This window comes from Anopheles aquasalis, chromosome 2 (genome assembly GCF_943734665.1).
Source record: "Anopheles aquasalis chromosome 2, idAnoAquaMG_Q_19, whole genome shotgun sequence".
In the NCBI taxonomy this organism is placed as follows: Eukaryota; Metazoa; Arthropoda; class Insecta; order Diptera; family Culicidae; genus Anopheles; species Anopheles aquasalis.
Genome location: NC_064877.1, coordinates 81,198,147 through 81,220,646, shown reverse-complemented (window position 1 = coordinate 81,220,646; position 22,500 = coordinate 81,198,147). Strand labels below are relative to the sequence as shown.

At 51.1% G+C, this 22,500-nt stretch overlaps 1 protein-coding gene across 2 annotated transcripts in view; it reads right to left on the bottom strand.

The window, feature by feature from the left end:
* Positions 1 to 16,208, bottom strand: part of LOC126569988 (uncharacterized) — a 20,148-nt gene extending 3,940 nt beyond the window's left edge. The window contains exons 1-3 of one of the 2 annotated variants that reach the window (XM_050227424.1): positions 16,102 to 16,208; positions 15,575 to 15,869; positions 1 to 1,206 (exon numbers count right to left, since the gene is read on the bottom strand). The exon at positions 1 to 1,206 is cut by the window's left edge and continues 626 nt beyond it. In XM_050227424.1, the coding sequence (XP_050083381.1) occupies positions 1 to 1,206; positions 15,575 to 15,618 (1,250 nt within the window). In that variant the 5' untranslated portion in view covers positions 15,619 to 15,869; positions 16,102 to 16,208. Of the gene's footprint in view, positions 1,207 to 15,574 lie in introns of both variants that reach the window. The other variant, XM_050227423.1, reaches the window with a different exon arrangement.
* Positions 16,209 to 22,500: the final 6,292 nt, after the last annotated feature.

Below are 22,500 nucleotides of genomic sequence, written 5' to 3'. Positions count from 1 at the left end.
GGGACACCATGATCACGTCCCCGCTGGATGGCCAACGAGATCGGGGTCCATTCGTTGTTGAAACTCGCATGCTCCGGGATGAAGGTCTGCTGCATGGCCGGTGTCGCGAGCAGAATGTCCGCCGACATACTTTCGTTGTACATATCCGGTGGTAGCATCGTAAGGAACGCTGGCAACGCACCAACGGCCACCTCCGCGAACATACCGGCCCGATTAGCGCTCGAGTAGCCACTGTAATGGCGTCCGGACTCCAACCGTAGATCAGCATTCTCCGTAATCTGGCTACCCAGCACGATCGGTAGGAACTCGTTGTAGGTAATGTGCTGGATCTGTGCCATCACAATACGGCGCGTCTCGTAGAACAGCGTCGTGTCGCTCCACTCGGGATTCAAGCGTCCGAGCTGTTCCGCCACTCGGTTGTGCTCCTTCAACAGCACCGTATGGAGCGCTCCGATTGCGCCCGGTTCCTGGCACCTCAGACAAGCACCCGTATCCACCCGTCCACCGAGGAACGTACGCAGTGCGTGGATCTCCTTCTCCGTCGTACCGTACAGACCGGACCCATCGAGAAACCCGGACGCAGCGTTCATCTGTTCGCGATAGTGGAACTCACAGTTGGTCGGTTCGTGCGATGGAATCGATCGTTTGTACTCGCGGCAACCTTCACCGAGGCGCACGTAACACTGGGCCACCTCATCCTTAACCGGATCCACCTCATGCGACGCATTGTGACAGCAGCGGTACCGTGAGTTCGGTGAAAGGATCTGCACCAAATCGTACGCCAACAGTTGTCCCCAGGCTGGCAGCATGGCGGTGACGTGGGGATGGGCATTCTTCTCCTCGATCGAGCGCTGTAGCTGCGCAATCACCGTGTCCGGTGCGGGCAGTGCGTGCGATCCGAGCGATGTGCGTGGCTTTACACGCCCATCGGCATAGTCCGGTTGCAGTAGCCGGATGAAAGGATCACCCCGGGCACCCCAGTGACGGTGATTGAAGTTGTTACATTCACCCGAAGCCGATCGGAATTTACTCGGTGGACATGGTTGTGGTGTCTCCACGACACAGCTCGCTGGACCGCCCGGTTTCTCCAGCAGTAGCGCTGAGCGGGCTCGTACTTTTAGATCAGCTCCATGGGCAAGCTGGGCCAGAGCGATCACCACCAGCAAGCTCCCAGCCACTACCAGTAACCGCCATGACGGACTCGATCTGTAAAAGGAAGGAAAAGCAAACGGAAACGTTTATTAGAAGAAGAAGATCCAAACCGATCGGAGCGCGTGGCTTCTTTTTCGGGGTGGGTGGGGGGTGTTATTTAGCCCACGACGAAGGTCAATGTCGTTTTGGGAGCCGAACGACGACGACGACGACGACGAAGAATCCGGTTCGCAGGAGGGAGTTTCGCAAGCACGTGGGCGCAAAGCCCGTTGGAGCCCTCAAATCGTCGCCGCCGGCCTTCATTTGAATATCTAATTGATCGTGTAAGGATGACGATGATGATCCGTGTGACAACGTGGAACGGATTGAGGGGAAAGGGGGTGCATGTGTGGCCCCCAAGGAGGCATTTATGTTTGTGTGATGTTCGTGCGACGCGTGCACGGCGCCAGTGTTCGTTCTAACCCCGTGCGGAATGCTGCTTATGGAGTGCCGTTTGTGAATCCGGTTTTGGGCGTTGGCAGCAGCAGCAGCAGCATCTGCCTTGGTTGTTTGTAGAACTTGTCCACCTTGCGAGACTCGCCCTGCCGCGCCGCGCCACGGTCTGGTCTGGTTGCTATTTTTGGCTATCGAAAGCACCACCTGGAGAAGCATCTGGAAGGTTTCATAGTAGCGCACCATCCGAGTTTCCGAGATCCGAGAGCGAATGTTGGTTTCGTGGCCCTCCCAAATTGGAATGCAATTTCACTTCTGCAGCCCGCGGACGGAACCCGTTCCACCAGAGCCCAGAGCACTATATAATCCCCACGATGAAGGACAATAAACTACAAACCAGACCTCGGAATAAGGTTCTGCACGGACAGCGCGCGGACATCCGGATATTTATAGGCATCGGGCATGCGAAACGGGGTGAGGACGGGCGGTGCAGGGGTAGAACCATAAAACTCTCGCTGCTTTACTGGTGCTGGTGGCTTGAGCGTGGACAGTAAATCTTGGAACCGGTGGAAGAGGAAGTGAAAACCCAGCATGAACCAGCGTCTGGTCTGAAAATTCGCGGTGCCAGTGGGCGAGCCATTTATCTTCGGACTGCGGATCCCTTGGCGGGGCACCGTGTGCCATTAATTTCATCGAACGTTTGGTTTTTGGGCAACGGGTAAAAAAACGGGGAAACGATTTATTTCGAAACATCCTTTTGTACCTCGCCGAGCGCACTCGCCTTTCCTTGGTACTCCGTAAAATCCGATCGGAGATGATTTTGCGCGAAGTGAAATTTCGCGAAGCGACAATCGAAGCAAGCGATCCCCAAGCGATGCAAACGTCAAAAAACAAGCTTATATACTAAAAATGGCGGACACATGGTAGCGTATAATAAGATATTTGGATTACACTACTGCACTTCCGCTGAAAGGAGGAGGACACACTTTCCCGGTGGCGCAATCAATTTGCTGGACAACCGTCTGGACACAAGAAAGGTCGTGCACCCAAGGTCGTGTAAGTGCAGTAGGATCAGTGCCTGTGGTGATCATCTTCATCGCAGATCGTTGATTGTTTTCTACATGTAGTCGTACATAATATGTCTTCTTTCTCTGGTGATGAAACTCGCCCGCGCGCGGATGATTGGAGACGACCTTTTTCGTCGTCGTCACCATTAATTGAAACACAAAGACACACAAAGAGTGAGATAGAGAGAGAGAGAGAGCGGAGGCAAAGGTGCTTTGATTATCAATTCGCGAAGCGGATTACCATCACCTCAATGGTCTGTCCGGTGTGCGGATGTAACACAATGACACGATTCGTATTCGTCGGATGCTTCCATAACTGCTGCTGCTGCTACGTCCGGACACGACCATCCACGGTAGCAACCATCACGTCGTCGTCGTCGTCGCCGGGAAGAAGGTGGGAAAGGGCAAGAGAAATGGTCACCTTACGTAAATGGTCTTTGCGAATTCCATCCAAACCCATCGCGAGTGGAGCAACGAGGAGGTGGAGGGAAGCGAGGTGATGATTTGAGTGTTTCGTTTTTTTTTTATAAATATTCCCCTCTCTTCTAGTCACTCGGTTGTGGAAAGAGAAGTGGATCCGAAATTAGGTTATGTTTTGGTTTCACTTTCGTTTCGGAAGCACGTAAGCAGCGCGGCCACTGCGACCGAGGTGTGCAGGTGAACCGGCAATTATCACACCACCCGCGATAGGATCGATCGTGCGTGACACATTGCCTCGCCCTCGCCTTCTCTCTCTCTTTCACCTCCCTTTCAAAGCGTCTCCATTAGCGAGGAGCGAAAGGAGGAACAGTTTGCGGGAACACACTTTTGCGTGTCATCCCGGTGGGGCAGAATCAACAAACCGGAACTGGCACATTGATCGGATCTTCTTCTTCTTCTTCTTCTTCTTCGGATCGGTTAAGTAACGCCAGAGAAGGACTGCGATCAGTGAGCTGGGATCACGTAACCAGCACCGTAGCCGGAACTGCCCGGGTGTCGGTGTTGATGGACTGCCAAATCTGTCGGCTGACCTTCAGTGTGGAAATTGCGGTCGATCGTGGATTACGCCAATCCTCGAAATTGTGACGTCGTCGGACACACCGGAATGGGCCAGTATTCTGGCACTCCGCTGCAATCCAGTTTGAGTAGGAAGTGACAGGATATCGCCGCCGCCATAGATCATTTGTTGGGGGTTTTGTGAGTAAATGTTTTGCTTCACTCTGAGTTAATAACTTCCTAGCATGATCCAGAACCTCCCCGCTGAAGCCAGGTGCATCATGTTGTGAGAATAAGAAGTCAGCGAGACCCTTGTCAGGGATTGATTGACGCTAATTTGAAACGCTTTGTCGAACCTCTTCGGGGGTTCGGATCGCAAATCCGCCGGTTTTTTTTTTTTGTTGAGTGAGGTGTGAGGGGTTGATCCATTGGATGGATGATGGCATTGTGCGATTGACACGCGCAAGATCGCACAAAAAACCTCGCCTGGAGGGGGGTCCGCGAGGATCAGATTTAAATGGCGAGCAGGCGAGCGAGCGCGCGCGCGCCATGATCTGTTCCGACATTAATTGATGATGCTCGGGGTGCGATCATGATCGTGATCGCGAGCATGACTCATCCCCGTGCTCGACGTCAACTCAGCTTCAGTGAATCGGTTCGAGGAATCCCACAACCGCCCCTCCAGCAGTTCCGTTCCTCAGAAGAAGGATTAATCATGCCGGGATGCGACAGAGAGAACGAACAACGACGATCTCGCGGACGAGGTTATCTCGCGATAACTGCCCAGCATCATCCGGTCATCAGGTGGTTGGTGGGCTTTACCCGTGACAACCGAGCGAGGTGGCCTGTTCCCGGATGTCTGGCTTTCCGGTTACCACCGGCTTTTGGTACAGGGATTTTTGCAGAACCTTAAGTGATCTTGTCCGCCCGGTGAAGTGTTTTCGCGATCGCTTCTCGATGACTTTTGTTTCACCCGAAAAAAGTACCTCGTCATCGTACCGCATTCTGACGGCCATTGCTAGGCCGTCTTGTTCGCGATAATGCGGGATCGTAATGCTTGTTGATTGGCATGCTAATTGAGTGCTTACTCGGCTTATGTGGGCTATTTCACATCCTGGTACCTTGTGACTTTTCGGTCCGAAAATTCCCCCATCTGAAGAGCTGTAATGCGCTGATTAGCACCAAACATCCGTCGCATATCCCAGCTTCATCCCAATAACCTCTCTTTGAGTTCGCTCATTTGCTCACCACTTTTGAAGGCATTCCGCAAGCGATGGTCGATCATGGACCGGTTCAGGCATCGATCGATCGAGTAACACACAATATGCGAGTGCTCGCTACCAACGCGATCGTGGTTACGCGACCACGACCTGTGATCGGTATGAAAGTGAAAGCAAACCAACAGTCCGTCCATGCGATCGAGTTATAAGAACATAAATAAAGCGTTCCACGGGGACGCCAGACCAGACCAGACCAACGGTTGATCGATCGCTGGCTTAGTGGACTACAATTATCCGCAACACCTTCTTCGAGCCCGAGGGTCGCCACCAATAGAGCCATCTGCTGACATCGAAAGGGACACTGATTGTCGCGATTGGCGCGCGCGCTCCCCGGGGTCGTGATGAGAACGTTTCCCCCACCCCCCACCCCCCGCCCGTCACGTCGCGGACAACACCAGGCCTGCCGCCAATTTATGGCACTAACAACCATCGTAAATCTCCCGCGCGGGGACGCGCTGCTGCTGCTGCTGCTGCTGCTGCATGGCTTAGCTGCAACAGACCCTGACCGCCATTCTGCTGCGGTGCTCTCGGACCGAGGACCTGATGTCGCCGCTGGTGTCGTTGGAATGCTAATTTACATTCTTCGAAGAATGGCCGCTGTTTTAGCTGCTGGTGGTGGGCGCAAACGAGCAGATCGTCGGTCCGGTGGAAGCCGGTTTTGTTGTGTTTGATTTGATTAAATCATCATCTTCACGCGCTTTAATTATAGTATTGTGCGGCCGTGCTCGTGGCACTACATTGTTGGTTTGGTTGTCGGAGTTGCGCGATCGTGATCGCTTGTAAATCGCCTCACGTTAATGGTAAAGTAAAACAAAAGACTTCGTTAAAGAGCGACGTGTGCGACGAACCTCAGAATGGTCCGGACAGTTCGTCGGTTCTCATCCGGTCGGGGGTTTTTCGGGGGGTGGCTAGGGTGCTGTCATGTTTTTCGCGTTGATCAGCACTACCACTGGCATGGCGGTGGTTTGTTTGCTCAATAAAGCTGCGTCTGTTTGCTCGTCACTTTGCGCCGCCTTGCGCCGCAGCTTGTGACTTAAGTGGCAGTGGCCTCAAGTGGTGAGCCTCGAGTCGAGTTCAACGGTAGCCCGTGCACCGTGCTACCGCGTGGGCCCCATAATGTTCACATCATGTTCTAGGATGTGCTCGAAAGTTCATTGTCAAAGCAGCTCGGAGCTCTCGAGCTCGATGATGATGATCACATACCTTTTTGGGGGGCTTCTCTTGGTGAGAAGATTTTGTTGAACGTTTTCCCAAAAGCCCCTGATGCCGACGATGGAGATGATGATGAAATACTATCTCACGCTTTTTAATGCACAGCACAACATTATGTTGATTAAGCTGTTCGACCAGCAGGGAATTGTCCCCTGTTGGCGATCGAAGGTCCGTCATTATGAGAGGTCCGGTGCACAATGGGATCGCTACCGGCGACGACGGAGTAATTAAAAACAGGATCCAAAATGCATTTCGAAAAACCGAAATTAATCCAGAAACCGTGTTGAACTTGAGGCTTCGGCCTTTGCCGATTAGTAGCTGGCCATTCGTGGGAAAGGGGGAAATCGTTCCGGCCGTAAAAGCTGGCTCGATCGCGATCGCGCATTTGCATCTGCATCGGCCCCGCAAAGTGGTAAATAGGCAGCGTGGAATAAAGAAACCGTTTCATCATCATCATCAACATCACCATCATCGCCATCCTTCGAGTGTCCTCGATTTACGTTTTCAGTTAGCATTTCCCATCGCTTCAACCGCTAGAGGCAGTCTAGAGCGATCTCGATCGATGAAACGAAGCGGCAAACTGGCCTCTCAAGTTGGCAAATGACGTTCCTCGATCGGAGCTTCAATTGCGATGCCGCGATCTCGAGTGACATCTCGAGTGTCTTCACGATCGATCGAACGAACGAGCGAGCGAGCGAGCGCCCAAGCGAGTTCCCTTCGGATCATCATCACGTCGCGTTCGACGGAAAGTAAAATTGGTTCCCGTTCTCTCCCACCGCGCGCGCGTGACAATTTGATGACATCAGTTTACTGGAGCAGTAGGTCGGACGGACGGACGGACGGACGGACGGATCGGATCGTTCGATCGATCAATCATGGCCGTGCAACGATGCAGCGCACTCGGTCACACGGTAGCGCTCGTGAGCTGGATGGATAAGCGTCTCACGTCTTGCGGCACGGTGCTTTACGTGGATGAATGTGCGTGGTCAGTGCAGTGCAGTGAAAGCATACCAAACACGCATGACTCGATTATGTGTGTTTTTTTTTTCATGTAGCGAACTGCATTGTTGTTACTTTTACATCACCCAAAACAACAGTCGTCTAATGGGGGAGCTACTCGTATTACGCGGCACACATTAGGTGAGTTTCTGGCCACGGATCAGTGCCAGCCTCGGGCTGGATATTCTCGGGCTGGAGTTCAGTGTCCCACAATCTGACCGCGGATGTTTCCTTTGAAGGCAATGTCGCTCGTTATCACCATTGATCGGCATTAACTAACACATTAACCGGGGGTGTAACACCGTTTTATCATTGTTCAATTGAAGTAGCAGCAGCAGCAGCAGCTACTAACACCGTAGCTCACTTCCTTACTCACTCGTTACTCGTCGATCGCTTTCCACGCAATTAGTTCATGCTCGTGCTGCTGGCGCTCCACTCGCCATTCGCGCCATTACAAAACACCTTCAACCCGGGGGGTGGTGGGATTGGGATCGACATCAAAGTACGCCCTGAACGGCGCCAACGGTTCAATGGCTTCTCTCTCTCCCTTTTCGCATAGAAGCTGCGCGCAAGATTCGAACACGTTTACGTTTCGTGATTAGCGTAGCAGCGACTGGCTCACTTTCAACTCAGGAAATGGCGCGTTTTTGTTTGAATAAATCTCGTTCTACCGTCGAACGAGCATCATCTCACCTCACGCACGCACTTCTCTTATGCTCCAGCAAACAAACTTCCGCCATAACAACCGCTGGTTGGCCTAGGCCTCTTCCCAGAGAATAATTGGCGAGCGGTCTCCGGCGTGATGACGTGATAGTGTCATCGCTGACGCCGGCGGGGGGGCGGGAGGCCTTGTGCGAGGTGAATTCGTGTGAATTCCGAATCCGCGAAACCACCAATGAACCGGTTCGAGCCGGAATGGCGTGATGATGCAGCAGCAGCATCATCATCAACTCGGAGTTCGAATATTAATTTAATTTTTGTTTCGTTTTTCAATTGGAAACCTTCTCCTCCTGCCTTCTCCACTCTTCGAACAATTGCTCCTTCATCTTCGCTTTCGCTATCTGGCAGCTTCAAGTCCGAGTCTCCGAGTCTGGGGGGAGGATTTCACAACAAAACTCGCCTGGCGCTTGCGGCTGACTTGTGATGCTGCGCCAGGTTCGGGTGGGGGAGGGGGGAGCTCATTCGCGGGCGCATAATGTCAGGGTTAGGCTTAGGCTTGCTGAAGGGGTGCAGATGGGGATGGTGAAATCCCAAACAGACCACCACCACCACCACCAACTCATAATCAGTTGTGGTTGCAGTGCTTGTGCTTGCGCTGAAGATGCGCGACCATCGACCCTCGCGGGTTAGTGCGCGGGTTAATGCTGAAGTTTTAGCCCGATTTGCGTGCGTATTTCGCCACGGCTTGGCCTTCAGCATCTTGTTTTGCGAGGGAATTTCGAAGGGTTTTCGCCGACGCGGCCACGCCATGCGGTTCCTCATTGTTTGAGGGGTTTTTTTTTTGGGGGAAGGAACCATCGGCCGCTTGTGTATTGCGTCGGTGGAGAAAGTCTCAAGGTGTCTGTCCCTGGGACCGGAGTGTGTGGAATGTGGAAAACGTCCTCTTCTCTCGCGCCCGTCGCTCACGGTCACGGAGAAACCAGAAAGTACACAACTTCAAGGCACGACTGCCTGGCTCTGGCTTCGACTCTCCGGCTGCTGCTGCTGCATTTTGTACGAACGATCGCCCGCAGGAAACGATCAGAAGTGGAGCTGAGTGTGTCTGTCTGTGTGTCTGTTTGTGGCTGACTGCAGCACGATCGAGCAGAGAAACTTTCGTTTTCAATACAATCTCCTTCCCCAGGGGACGGCCAATACTAGTCAACGTTGACGGCTGCTGCAGCCATTCCTGGCTGGTAATGATCGTCGGTTCCCCCGGTGGGGTCCCCTTTGGAGTGGGTGTTGTTATTGTCCTTTCTTCTCTCTCTCTCTCTCTCTCTCTCTCTCTCTCTCTCTCCCTCTCTTCTCTTCTCTGTTAGGTGACATGTCGTCGCGTCGCGTTTGTTTTAGCACAGCGATCGCGGGAGTTGGAAAGTGTTTAAACATTATTTACCTTTAATAACACAACCATTTTCACTCCACCGTGTGCGCGAGAGAGCAATTTGTAAATACTTTGTCTACATTTACCGGTTACCAAAAATGGTGGACAAAGGAGCAAAACAGAGAGAGAGACACGTTATGCTTATGTAAGGAATGTACGCCCGCCCTGTACGCGTCATTTGAAAGGATAATGAGGCCAATTTAAAGAAAAGAGGGCCCTCTAATACACCCTTGAAGTGCTGGACACCTGGGTGAATGGAAAACAGGAGCAATTATTGAATGAATTTGGCAATGGTGGCGCTCATAGTGTCCTCGTCTTTGGTTGCGGCATAAAAATGCCATCGGAAGAAGAATCAGACTGGCCTCGCCATCGTATCTTCGCGGATCGCACGCGTGTACGCACGCAATTCGAATGCAAAGAAGCACCGCAGCTTGCACGCACTGCACAAGAAGTGAAATGAAAGCCTCGACCACACAGCCACTGCCGCAGACCAATGCGCAGCAGAGGCTCGCCTGCTTCGTAATACGCACGCAGGCTTTCGTGCGTCCGCTCAACCGGACGTTCACTTTCGATCGTTTCGATCTTACTTCATCTCGGCCTCCCTCACGGTTCGAGAGATCGGCGCGTGCGCGAGAGTGATCGGAAGATGAGTTTCAGGAGACTGCTTCTCTGCGTCGCTGCAACGTGTAGATCACGTCACATCAACTTCCCGCTTATTAGAAGCAAGAAAAAAAGCCCTCATAAAACGCACAAAAACGGTTGCATTTTGTAATTTCCTCTCAGCAGACGCCTTTAATGGTTTCCGTTTGGTGTGGTTGGGCTTTTTTTTTCGTTGTTGTTTAGTTTTTCACCCACGGAGCTACTATTTACTTTGTGTTTTCTCCGTCACGAATCGTTTGGAGACGCTTTGCTTTCGTATCGCCGTTTAATGGCCGTGGCTCGTAACCGTGATGCCAGCAGCGCGCTATGGTTGCTATGATGCTGCCCGTGATTCAACCGTGATTTAGTGATTGCATCGTTTGCTTCGCCGTTATGGGCACCATTATGCGCACTACCGATTGATGATTATTTATGGAATTCCGCTCTTAGCGTGCTCTTATGGTGACTTAGATAAACCCCCCATTTATTAGCATTTTTAACATTATTTTAATGAATCCCGGGGGGACGAAAGGATGCGGATTTGAAGCTTAAAGTATGAGGCGACAAAGATCCTCACCAACAGCACAAAAAAATACAATAAAAAGACGTGCGCGCTTTCTAGCGGCGAGCCTCCGAGCATTTTTGAGATCAAAAGACTTCAACGGGCAAGCGACGAACCTGCTTATCGATTAGACAAATGATCCAGCCGGCAAATTTTGCAGCTGGCAGTACAGTTTTTTTTTGTTCGTTTGTAGAAACTCGTTAGTGGCACGAGGATCCTCACGACGACGAGCGACGACGAACCGGACAACCGAAACCAATACCTGTTTTACACCCGCAATACATGACCCGGGGACATTTTGTGCGCATCCTCAGACCGGTTTGCCTTGAGTCCGTACGCGCAGCAGCGAGGATGCAACGGATACGACATCTTGTGTCCCTCCGCTGGTTGGCAAAAGAAGATGCTCCTCCGATCAATAACCCGGTAGCCCGGCATTTATTTTTTTGCATTCCCTCCCGCCGCCAATCTGCTTAATATTCGACCGAAAAAAATAAAAGAAAAAGAAGCTCCAACTCCAACTCGAAGACATTCCATTCGAGGTCAAGCGACAGCGATCAATCATGGGCGCGATGACATGCTGGTGATGATGAAGATACACACAGGTACACAGCCGATGGGCGCCGTACCCCATTTTTGTTTGTATGTTAATGAGAGCTGGAATGAGGAAATGCATCTCGACAGACGACGATCACACGTCGTTCTTCAACGTATTGTGTGTTCGTTTGTGTGCGAAGGTTGCTTCGGGCATCTGTCACTCCATGCTCCGCGAAGGTTGATCCGCGGAGCCCCGGGATCCGCACCGCGATGGCGGTAGAAAGTGAAATATGGCGACAAAACCTCTCGATCGCTCTCGCGAGATGCGTCTCTCGCTGGCAGCATGTCAATCAGTCGATGATGTCAGTCGCCGAGGGCCGGCTACAACGACGCTCGACGAAAATAGACACCAACCAGATGTTGGTGGTGACAGAGCAGGAAACGGGCTAGCTGGCTGGCTGGTTGGCTGGCCGGTTTCTGCACGTGCATTTGTGTTACAAAACCGCAAAAGATGCTTCTACTGCTGCTGGTGCGTTGAGTGATGGAAGTTGCCCTCGGAAGTGAGCGAGCGAGCAATGCGGTCGTGACGCACCTTGGCCAGCTGGTTCCGCCGCGAGGAACGAGACGATCCGGTTTGCCAGTGCTTTGTGTGCCTGGCCCGGAACATCACAGCTGGATGTGTGAGCTGGTGGTGGCAATAATTTTGTCCCCAATATTTTTGGGCTCCTGCTGCTTAATTTTGATGCCCTGCTGTTGCTGTAGAGGCTACCGTGACAGACTGCTGGTATGCTGGTTCGCGGTTCGCGGTTATGATCCCGGATCTTCGATAAACCGCGACGCGCCTGGCGGTGCCCCAGCATTCACGCTCGCTCACTCGCTTGCGCTCCTCTTCCCACAAACAACGAGCGATCACTTTGAGCGAACGAAAACAGAAACACGATACACTGGAGAGGAGTGGTGGTGGAGGAAATACTTTATGCGAACATTCAACCGTAGCCTGGGCACGCACACAGACACTGACAACCTCTCGTGCGAATTCATGATGCAGTCGATCGTGGGCGCGAGAGGACGGCACGCCACAGAATCCGGGAGCACGACTACCGGGACTGTGGGACCGGGCGGCTTCTGCTACCGTGTGCGCCCGAACATTCAGAAGCATTCCCGCACACGTGGCATTGATCTAAGCGCGAAAGGTTAATGATGTTAATTGAGTAAAGCCCCCCCGTAGAACGACGCGCCGCGTGCATCTGCTGCGAAACGAATCCCCGGCGATCCGGCACAGATCGGAACAGATTCTTCCGCTTCACACCACAGGTTAACGGACGGACGGGTGCGATCGTCTGATGAGCGATCCCCGCAGAGACGCTAATCGTGCCCATAATGCCGCCTCTTGGCAGGCGCTGGGCGATAATCACCTTCGCGGTGACGTTTGGTGGATCAAAGTAACCATTTTAAAGGCCGTACCAGCCGGATTTGCTGGACCCTACTAGAGCAGCGTGTTCCAAAGTACCCAATCCTCCTCACGTCATAGCGTTTTTGCCATCATCCAATTTGCTTTGTTGTCATGCAACGTTGTTGCAACGAACATCTGCGGTGTCCACAATCGCTCGCACAAAGGCTGCGAAATTCGGTTCAGCTCATCTTTTGCTTTGGTTTTGCGCGCGTGGAAGAAGAATATTTGTGTTTTGTTTTTTTTTTTTAATTTTAAAGAACCAATTCCAATTCTTCAAATAGCATTCGTTTGTGTTCGCCATTTTGAACTTTCACTCTCGTTTGGCGTCCATTTTTTTTGTTGCTGCGATTACATTTTCTGTTAGCTTGTAAAACAAAGAAAACGCCGAATTATATGGCCACGATACGACACGCAACACGAAAGACTTTGATCACTGGACAAACGACGAACCCACCGAACCGTCCCGCGAATCTAATGTTCTTCCTGGTGATGGTGTCGACTGACCGGTGATGACCGGTGGGTGGCTCATGAAAATTCATCACAATCACCGGTGTTATCCGCAGCAAAGTGAAACATTATAAAGGTTTTTTTTTTTATTATTTGTGTTTTTGGACTTCCGCAACGCGATGAAAGCGGGTTTAAAAATATGAATTTTTAAAAACGGACCCCGAACACCCACTTTGTATCCAGATTTATGCTCGGAATGGTCATAAAAAAAGGCATCGCTTCTCTCTTATCCTCCGTGCTCATCGATGCACGGCCAACGCACGGATTGGTTAGCAAGCAAGCAGGCGAAAAAATAAAACAAAAAAAAAAATTAAATCTCAGAATACTTGTTCCCTTTGCGCCGTATATGCGCCTACTACGACCGAGCGATCGAGGAGTGCCGCATCATCACGGCACGGCACGGCACGGCACGACGATGGGATGGGCCGTCTGTCTGTTTATGTCGAACGGAACTATGGTCGCCAGAGCGCGGGGGTGCTGCCGCTGGTGACAGGCATTAGGCACCAATAATCATCCGTCACGCGGAGCTTGTCCTTCGGGCAACAAGCCCGGGGGACGCAAACGAGTTTGGTTTGGCCTAAATTTTCAAGTTTGTTGCAACGAGGCAACGGTGCGACGGCGTACGTGATCGTACCGTCACGGTCAATCTAATGCCCGAACCGGCCCGGCTGATCCTTATCAATCCGCTGGAAGACGCAAAGCAAGGAGCTCTCGGTCTTGCTCGGTCTTCCATTACGATCGGCGAATGATCCGCTACTTGGTACTTTGGGTTTGGGTGCGTGGAGCAACTCTTCACGCCGGTTGGGCGCTGGTTATGCTGCTGGCCAATCGCATCGCATGCCCGGTTATGCTCGCAACACATTGCGGCCAACGGCGCACATCGGCGCAAGTAACATCCGAATGCATAATAAATATGGTTTTGAGGTGGTCGCAACTTTTTCGTTTTTTTTTTGTTTTTTTTTGTGGTTTGGCCAAATGGCGTAATCACATGGTGCCTTCACCGTGACATGGTGGCTCGCTATCTCTATCAGTCGGCACACAAGCTCCTCCTCCTCCTCCTCCTCCGCTTCATAAGCTGCTTATGTTTTATTAATGAAGCAGCACTAACCGGCATTGTCGGTTCGGGATAACAGTCGGGAGGATACTCGGTCGGTCGGTTACGTCGATTGCGATTTTGGTGTTTCATTCTCATGGGGCCAGGTATGCAACCACGCCATCACCACCACCATGATCATCAGCATCGTCGTCTGATCGTCATCAGGTTTTTCAAGATGCGAAGATTTATTACCTCGAGCCGAAACAAGCGCAAGGCAGGAAGCATAATCGGACCGTACGGACCGTACGGACCATCGCGGACAGGTCTTTCGGGTCACCCTCACACCCCGGACACTGCGGTCCCGGGACAGGTGTTTCTGGGGGCCGGCCTGTTTTTTTTTTCGGGGGTGACAGGAAATTGGATAACAACCGAGCCGGTTAGGACGATCCTCCTGGTTGCTGGTGGTGATGTGGAAGTGACCAGGAAGCGGTCACTTGTCGGTGCTCCAGAAAGTTGTCAACCAAGAGGACAAGGAAGGCACAGGTTGCAGGAGAACAGGTTTCAGCATCGCTCGCTCGCTCGCAGTACGATGCTGTTGCTGGGGCTGAAGGATTATTTTTGGACACAACGATCCACGATCAAAGTGAATTGGATTCTTCGTTTTTTTTTTTGCTTTTTGGCACGCAACCAACCAAACCATACGCCAGAGTGTCCCATAGGCCCAGAATGGTGCGAGGAAAAGACAAAACAAAACAGCGTTTCGCGTTTGCGAATTGCGATCCTATCGATTGTCGGTGCGATCGATGGCGCTCGTGCTATTCGACAGTTTACAAGCGTGAAGCGTGTGATTGGTTTGATAATGAAATAGAATGTGTGGAACTCTTGATGCTTGATCTACACACCTACGGTTTACGTAAACTCTGGCCAAAGAATGAACAGTAACAGATCCAATAAAGCACGCGCGGTATTGAATGTAAATTGCGTCGACAGAAAAAAAAAAACACCGGACAGACGAACGGACGGATGGGATCATCTTTTGGATCCGGCCGGTGATCCATCAACGATCGCACCACCTCGGGGAGAAACTTCCGAGCAGTGGAGGAAAAAGTTGAAACTTCAATGAAATGGCCAGTTACGCAACCTGGCGATCACCAAGCAGCGCAGGTGGAGAGAGAGAGAGACTCGAGCGAGCCGCACGAAAGATGAGATACGCGTGGTGCGCGCACAAGACGTGAAAATATGTTTTCCCTTTCCGTCTCGTACCACTGTCGCTATGACCGTCGTGGCCATCGTGTAGCGCGGACGGAAGAGAACAATATGATTCGCACAGAGGCGAAAATTTGAATTTTATCTTTCCGGGCGCTTCTTTCTCACCGTGGAACTGGCTCGCGAGGAAAATTCGGTGGAAAAAACAATGCGACAAAGTGATTGCGATCGCGAAACCAACCCCCCGCACGCTTAAGAATGGGGCCATACAGAGGTAGAACCGATTGCTTATGCACAGACGACGATTACGATCGCACACAATAATGATGTCACAGCATGTGCAACGTTGTGCAGATAGTTGTGCAGTTGGCAACGACAACGATGAACAAACTGCACACACTTCGGGTTGGGGGGGGGGGGGGGGGGGGGATTGCACTCACCTCGTCGATGGCCTGTTGTTGCGCTTGTTGCTTATGCAGATCATTGTTATTTGTGTGTTGCGGCACTGTGTGCTTTAGGGTGTGCTTTTAAGGACACACGGTGGACACCAAATAGCAGCACATAAAGGCAGTGGACACTGGCACTGGCACCCGCTCGATTCGCTCAGCACTCTGCAGTGCACACAATTTTTGGCGGGGGAGAGGACGGTCTGTATGTTCTGTTTTTTCCCTTTTCTCTGTTTCACACCAACTCTCACTTATACACAGCAAAAAAAAAAACTCCACTGCACTCCACCTGAGAAGAAGAAAATATGCGGTTTTTTTTAGACCAGCGACGAATCTTCACACAGCACAACAAACACCAAAGCACCAGCACACACCCAGCGGCAGTCGCGATTCACGTTCGAAATTCACGCCTCAAATTCCACGAAACCAATATTCCACCTCCAGTCTCCAGTCGCGGTGGCCTTTTGCTGATGCTGCTTCACTCTGCGCTACCGCCACTGCTCCGCGCCCTAGCTGTCTACCTGTCCGTCTGTCTGTCTGGTTGCCTTCCTGCCTCAAAAACACCTCAAACGTCGGCCGTTTGTGCGCGGACTCGCGTTTCGCACGTGCTTACCGCCCAACGGTTCCACCAAGATTGAGCTTTTAAATTGTTCGGCCTTTGAATGAAACCAAACCGAGCCGAGGCGATCGTTCGCGATCTTCTCTCGGCCAGAAGCTCTCGGGAGTCTCGCGCGCGCGATCGTGTCGTGTGAATCCGTTCGCGCACGAGTGGAGAAAGCGAATAGCGGTGATCGAGCGGTGGCGCTGGTGGTGGGGGATGAGCATTTGCAATCCCCTTCGGTGACATCTCTCGCCATGGCTTGGCTGGGCGGGGGTTTTCTGGCAAAAAACGGTGTTTTTCACGAGTTATTAACGATGCACGCTCACGGTCTTTCGGGCTTCTTTCGCGGGGCGCAAGATAACAGACGCAGGCGCGCGCCCACTGCAAAACATGGTTGGACAAAAAGTGTAGCACGTTAAGCCCATTAACTTTAAAGCCGCGCGCACGGCCATTAGTAGTCCGAAATATTGCGAACCACGTCCAGCAGAACCATTCCGGGTCATTTGGGAATGATAATATAGGCTGGTCTGGTGGTTTAGGTGGTGGCGGTGGTTTGCAGATAAGATTTGCAACTCTGCTGCAATCGATGCGCGCCCCTGCAGGTGCTTAATGAGATGCCACGTTCCGGGGCGGGAACTTTCCACTAACTTCGAACACAGAGGTCCCGAATTCTGAGCGAGCGAAAAAAAGCCTTTGCTAACGGTGCGATTCGGTCCTAAAAGAAGGGCCAGAATCTGTCCGGTTCGGTCCCGTGTCTGGTGGCGACCGGTTTCTTGTGCGGTTAATTGTGCGATATTGTGAAATGAATGTGCGCGTGCGTTGGCTCGTTGGCTCTCTATGCAAACCACCCAATGGGTAACACTAGAAGGAACCAAAGGGTGGTGGTTCGTGCGTGGCACGAAGCTCGTGTTCATACACGCTACGATATGATCATCACATTTGAATAGCAGGTTTCGAGCCGGCATCCAAGAAGGAGAAGAGGGAATGCAGAAGGCTAGCAACGCCAGCCAGACGGCCGGAACCAGAAACCAGTCGCCGGAGAATCAATCGAGGATGTTTGCTTGGAAGGGTCGCCAGAAATTTGAACGAAAAAAAAAAACAGAACTGAATCTTTACGCAACCACCTTAACGGCGAATCGGCGCGTCTGATAAGTGGTGACCATCCTCAGGCGACGACGATGGCGATGGTGACGACAACATACCATCCACCGACGGCGCACCACTGGAACGCGTCGTTTTTGCGCGGATTGAATTTTTAATTTGAATTTCTGCCACCGGGCGGACTGGCGTAGTGGTCAAACTTGACCTCGTTGGCGTGTTGCTGGTGGCTGTTTTGCTCTCTGTCTTGGTCTGTCACCACCACCCCATAATGGGAGGGAACATAATGGAACGGCACAAGGTCGCTTCTCGTAGCTTCTTCGGTTCCAGAGCCAGTGCTCGTTAGTGCCAGTGGCTGCTGCTGCGCGCGACATTCAAATCACGCCAGGACGGTGGACGATAACGGCGGTCCGGGTTCGAAGGTGGGAGTTCGATCGTTCTTGCAACAGTCCCGGAAGTGCAATCAACTGGTGGTGTCACTTTAATCTGCGAGCTGCGCCATCACGTGATTCGATAGCGTTACGCTCGTTTTTTTGTTGGCGGGGAAATGTTTTTAAAAGACCTCGCGCGCTAATGAATCGTGAATCCGCGCGCGTTTCGCGGAGTTGGGTGGAGGAGGAGATCATCAATTCACAAATTCCCTGTCCCTGTCCCTGTCCCTGGCCCTGGCCTGGTGATGAGCATTGTTTATCATTTCTCTCCGATTTGCAATGATTTCTAATTCCCATCCAACCGTGGCGTAATCGTTGTCCATCAATTGTCGCCAAGCGTCCGCCATCGCCATCGGATCCCAGCGCCCCCCCCCCCCCCCCCCCCTTCGGTTTGGTTTTTTGGCGTTTTGATATCAAACCCCTGTTCCCCCTGTGTTGGTTTTTGAGATAAAAGTTTTGAAGAAATCAAAGCAATCTGCCTTTCTGTTGTGAAACTTCCACGCCAACCATGACAATTCGTACCCCGAGATATTAACCACCTGTTGGAAGATCCTTTGTACCCCGATCGCTGTCCCACACACCAGGTTTTACCTTCTGTGTGCTAAAGCTGGGCTGGTGGCTGCTTTCCTGTCCTGTCTATTAGTTGCGATGTACCTGCAACGTTTTAAACGAATGATGATCATATACCTTTAGTTTCATGGAACAATTTACCTTTAAATCACATATTTTAAACCAATTAGAGTGAGTGTTAAGATCAAAAGTCAAGAGTATTAATGACAGAACACAAAATATTTGCACGAGGGTTCAAGCAGGTAATCGATCGAACATTTTAAACTGCTTAAAAGGTCCTTAGTCCAGCAACTCAAGCAAACTGCCAAGAACGATCAATCGAAAAGCTAAACAGCACCATCGTAGTACCGGTTCTCACTTCTGCGGTATCCTCTTAGTAGCGTTCGAGGAAAAGATTCTATGAGAGAGAGCAGCGAAGCATGAGCCTGCAATGATCTGATCTATCTGTGTACAGAATAAAGGAATTTCTGGACATTTATTCCACAGTTTAGAAAGCTGCGACAGGGACTACAATGGAACTCGGTGTCTTCTACAATAAATCAAGACCACTCGTCGGTTTAAGGGGGCTTCGGTATTTAATTTTGTTTTGTGACACATATTTTTAACATTTTTCCATGATTGCTGAATCTTTAAGAAATACTGTGTAATTTTTTTAGATCAATCGGAGCAAAATTGACCAAGTTATCGATTTTTTGAAATCCGCGTTTCATACAAAGCTCCATGCAGCATGCTACTTAAAAGTCGGTGCCCATCGTACCGTAAAAACTGCTGGACCGATCGATTCGAAATTTTCAACACACAATCTGTACACTCTTTTCCAGGTAGCGCCGTCGAGATTTCATAAAAATTGTTGATATTTTTGTTTTAAACAAATCTTTAAAAGCCGTGTTTTTAGGCAAAATGACAAAAAAGCATCTCTTTTTCAATTTCAAAAATCTGCCAAAAATCGAAAAATAGGAAAGCAAAAACTCAACGGGGTTACCTGGATAAACTTATAATCTTTCAAACGAGTATAGATTTGTATTTTTCGGATAACCCGTCACGCAGCTACGATGGGCACCGGAAAAAGTATCTTTTGGAAGACACGGCTGCCTTAAATGTGATGCCATGGATGAAGTTTTTATTAAATCTTCCCCAAAATAGAACTTAATATTCTTCAAAAGTTGTAATTTAATATGCCATTCATTTGAAAGAATAAAGTTGAATGGTTACGCCACAAAAAATCGTGAAAAATGATCCTTTTTTTGGTAAGAAATTACCGATGCCCCCCCGCCGCCTTAAGCACCCGATAAGTAAACGAATGAGTGATCATCAGGTGAGTGAGTGATCAAAGCCAAACAGCTGCCTAAAGGTCCCTCGCATTCGCCTGATCGCAAGGTTATGAAATGCTGCTGGAATGTAAAAGGTGATCGTGCACTACAATCCCACAAGTGCCATAGGTCCCAAGATCAATCATTACTGATAATTGGAACAAACATCCATCGATGCATGTGAGTCGTACATTAAAAGATGAAAGAGCATAAAATATGTAGAAGGCCTTGTGTGAATTCAGCATCTTTTTCGATGGTGCACGATCACTGTAGCACTGTATAGCTACCAATAGAAATTAGTGACTCATTTACTCTCTCGTATACACAAGATTGCATTGTGCAGAAAACATTTAAAATTGTTTTGTTTTCAAACTTTTCTTCCAGAAGCGAATCACCAGCGCAGCTTTTCCCAAACTGCTGCTGCCGCCCTCTCCGAAATCGAAATCCAAACCCTATCGCAGCGCTTGCTGCCGTATGGCTCACCATTTTCGCACCATGCTTCCACGGTAAAGCCGATGAGCGCGAGCCTAGAGATGATGCGCAAAGCATAAACCCATATACCGACCAACCGAAGGCGCGACCATTAGCGACACTTGGGACTTCGCGCCTCCTCTTGTTTTTCTCCAGTGTATTTCATCACGCGATGATCATGTGCGCTCGCGCGAGCACACCACAAAACCACTCGTCTGCTCGATCGAGCGCATAACCAAGCATTAAAGTGGAGTTGCTTGCCCCCTTCCGTTGTCACGGATTGCGTTTATGTGTCACTGCGGTGTGTTAGGCATCATCGGCAACAGCTTGAGCCCCGGCAGGAGCCCTTACACACCGCAAGAGCCACAAGCACGAGCACGAGGAGCCGCAGTAGCTTCCAGCACGGGCCAACATGGCGGTTGGCGTGGTTGTTTTATGCAAAGAGAGGCAGATTAACAACAACCACACCACACAAGTAATTGCCTGCAATGACGATGGTGATGGCGATGACGATGGTTAAGAGATTTTGTTTTTTTTTGTTTTTGCTTTTTTCAAGCATTTCCCCGCAGCAGGCGGTGATGATGATGATGGTGGTGGAGCCAGCGACCGATTGACCGATCCGTTGTCGTTTCAGCCACGGCGGCGTTGGCCTTTATCTTCGTAGCACCAAGCAGAGTGCTCTGCTTCCTCTGGCAGGCCTCCCTCAGCATCCCTTTGCTTCCTGTCGCCCGTCCCCGCACCCTTGAGTCGCGAGCGGAAGGAGATGGTTGGCATGCGCAGGTGATGGTGGTGAGGTTATGTGATTTAGAAATGTCATAATCAGTAGTGGTGACGGTGCGGGGTGGCCACCACGTGAGTGGCACGGAACGGGGTTGCGTAATCGGGCGGACGGTCGCCTCCGTCTGTGGCTCAGCGCGCGTCGCGATTGTGTGTCGGATGGGATGTCGGAGGCTGGAAGAGATTTGGAGATTTCTGGAGCCATGATCACCTGGCTGGCTGGCTGGCTGGCTGGCTGGCTGGTTGGCGCCTTTCGCTTTGTACCTCGCCTTCCAAATCCCATTTGCCCATTTGCATTCCCTCTGCGGGGTCCGGTGTGATCCGGTTTGGTGTTTGTTTCGGAAATTGGGACTTTGGATCGGTCGAAAAAACAAGATGGATTTGCGCGCCAAACAGGAATGGCGTGATCTCATTTTTCCACTTTTGTGGTCCACTCGCTGTCGTTGACAGAACTGCGATCAGCTTTAATTTGTGATTCACTGCTACGAGACGCGTCGCTGCATGTTGTAATCACCTCGCAGGTCAAAAGAAGATCACTTGCCGACTTGCCGGTCCCATATGTGTGACAAATTTCCCTCTGTATCGCTCGATTGCTTGCGATCCGGGTGATGCTTTCCAATTAGCGCACACTCTCCATCCATCCACGATCACGATCGTACGCCGCGCCGTATCGTCCATCCTCAATGTGTGACGTCAGTTCCTCTTTCTATCAAAAAAGAAAAAAAAAACAGAAAGAAACGTGTTGACTGCCAACAGAGGCTAGTAATTTAGACGTTACTTAACCTGTTTGACACCTTGCGCGAGCACGTTGATCGACAATACGGTTCCAGCCATTCGATCGACCAGCGCGATAAATGCGATTCCATTAGGAAGACCCGAAAGGTCCGGGCCGGACCGGGCCTCTGTGTTTGCTTACCGGCCATCGATGCTGTTGCCAATTTATGCAGTACTAATGCTGTTTGTTCTCCTGAAAAGCCCCCGAAAAATGGAATCTTAGGGAGATGCTGCGTCCAGGCGCACCATGATGGAGGATTATGGACGGAGGCGAAGCTTCGCTGATGGAGGTGTTTTCTCCGTTTCTTTGGGTGGGGGGTGATAACGAAACGCAAACGCTGATGGCATAGTTGGTTAGCATTTTTGGTCCCTCGAGTGTTTGAGCAACGGGGGGTCCTGGATCGAGGCCTTTCTTCGCCGTGGTCGAAAAAAAAGAGCATTAATCCTGCCATATCATTAGACATTGGGCATTAGTCGATCCGTCATGCGTTCCAGGGGACTGGCGCCACCACTGGCGAGCGGGCCGGCTACCGGTTTTTGCCCGCTCCACTCCGCTCTAGCGCCGGTAACAGTGCCTCGGATGTTAGACCGAGGCCAACCTACTGACTGACTGACTAGCGTAACTGAACCACACAAAACGGTCCCCTGGCGCGAGATGCAGAATCCGGCATGCGGCCTTCACCTTACCACACAACCACCTGAGCCAACCCGTGGCCACAAAAGACACAAAATGAAAGTGAACATTTATGTAACAGAGTCCACCAGGGGGGGCGAGGAGCACCCTCTCGGTACAGCCACGCAGTTCCCAGCCTTTTTGTGCAGCGAAAGATCCGGAGAAGCCGTTCATTATCACCCTCCCGATGATGATTATGGTCGTCTCTTCCTCTC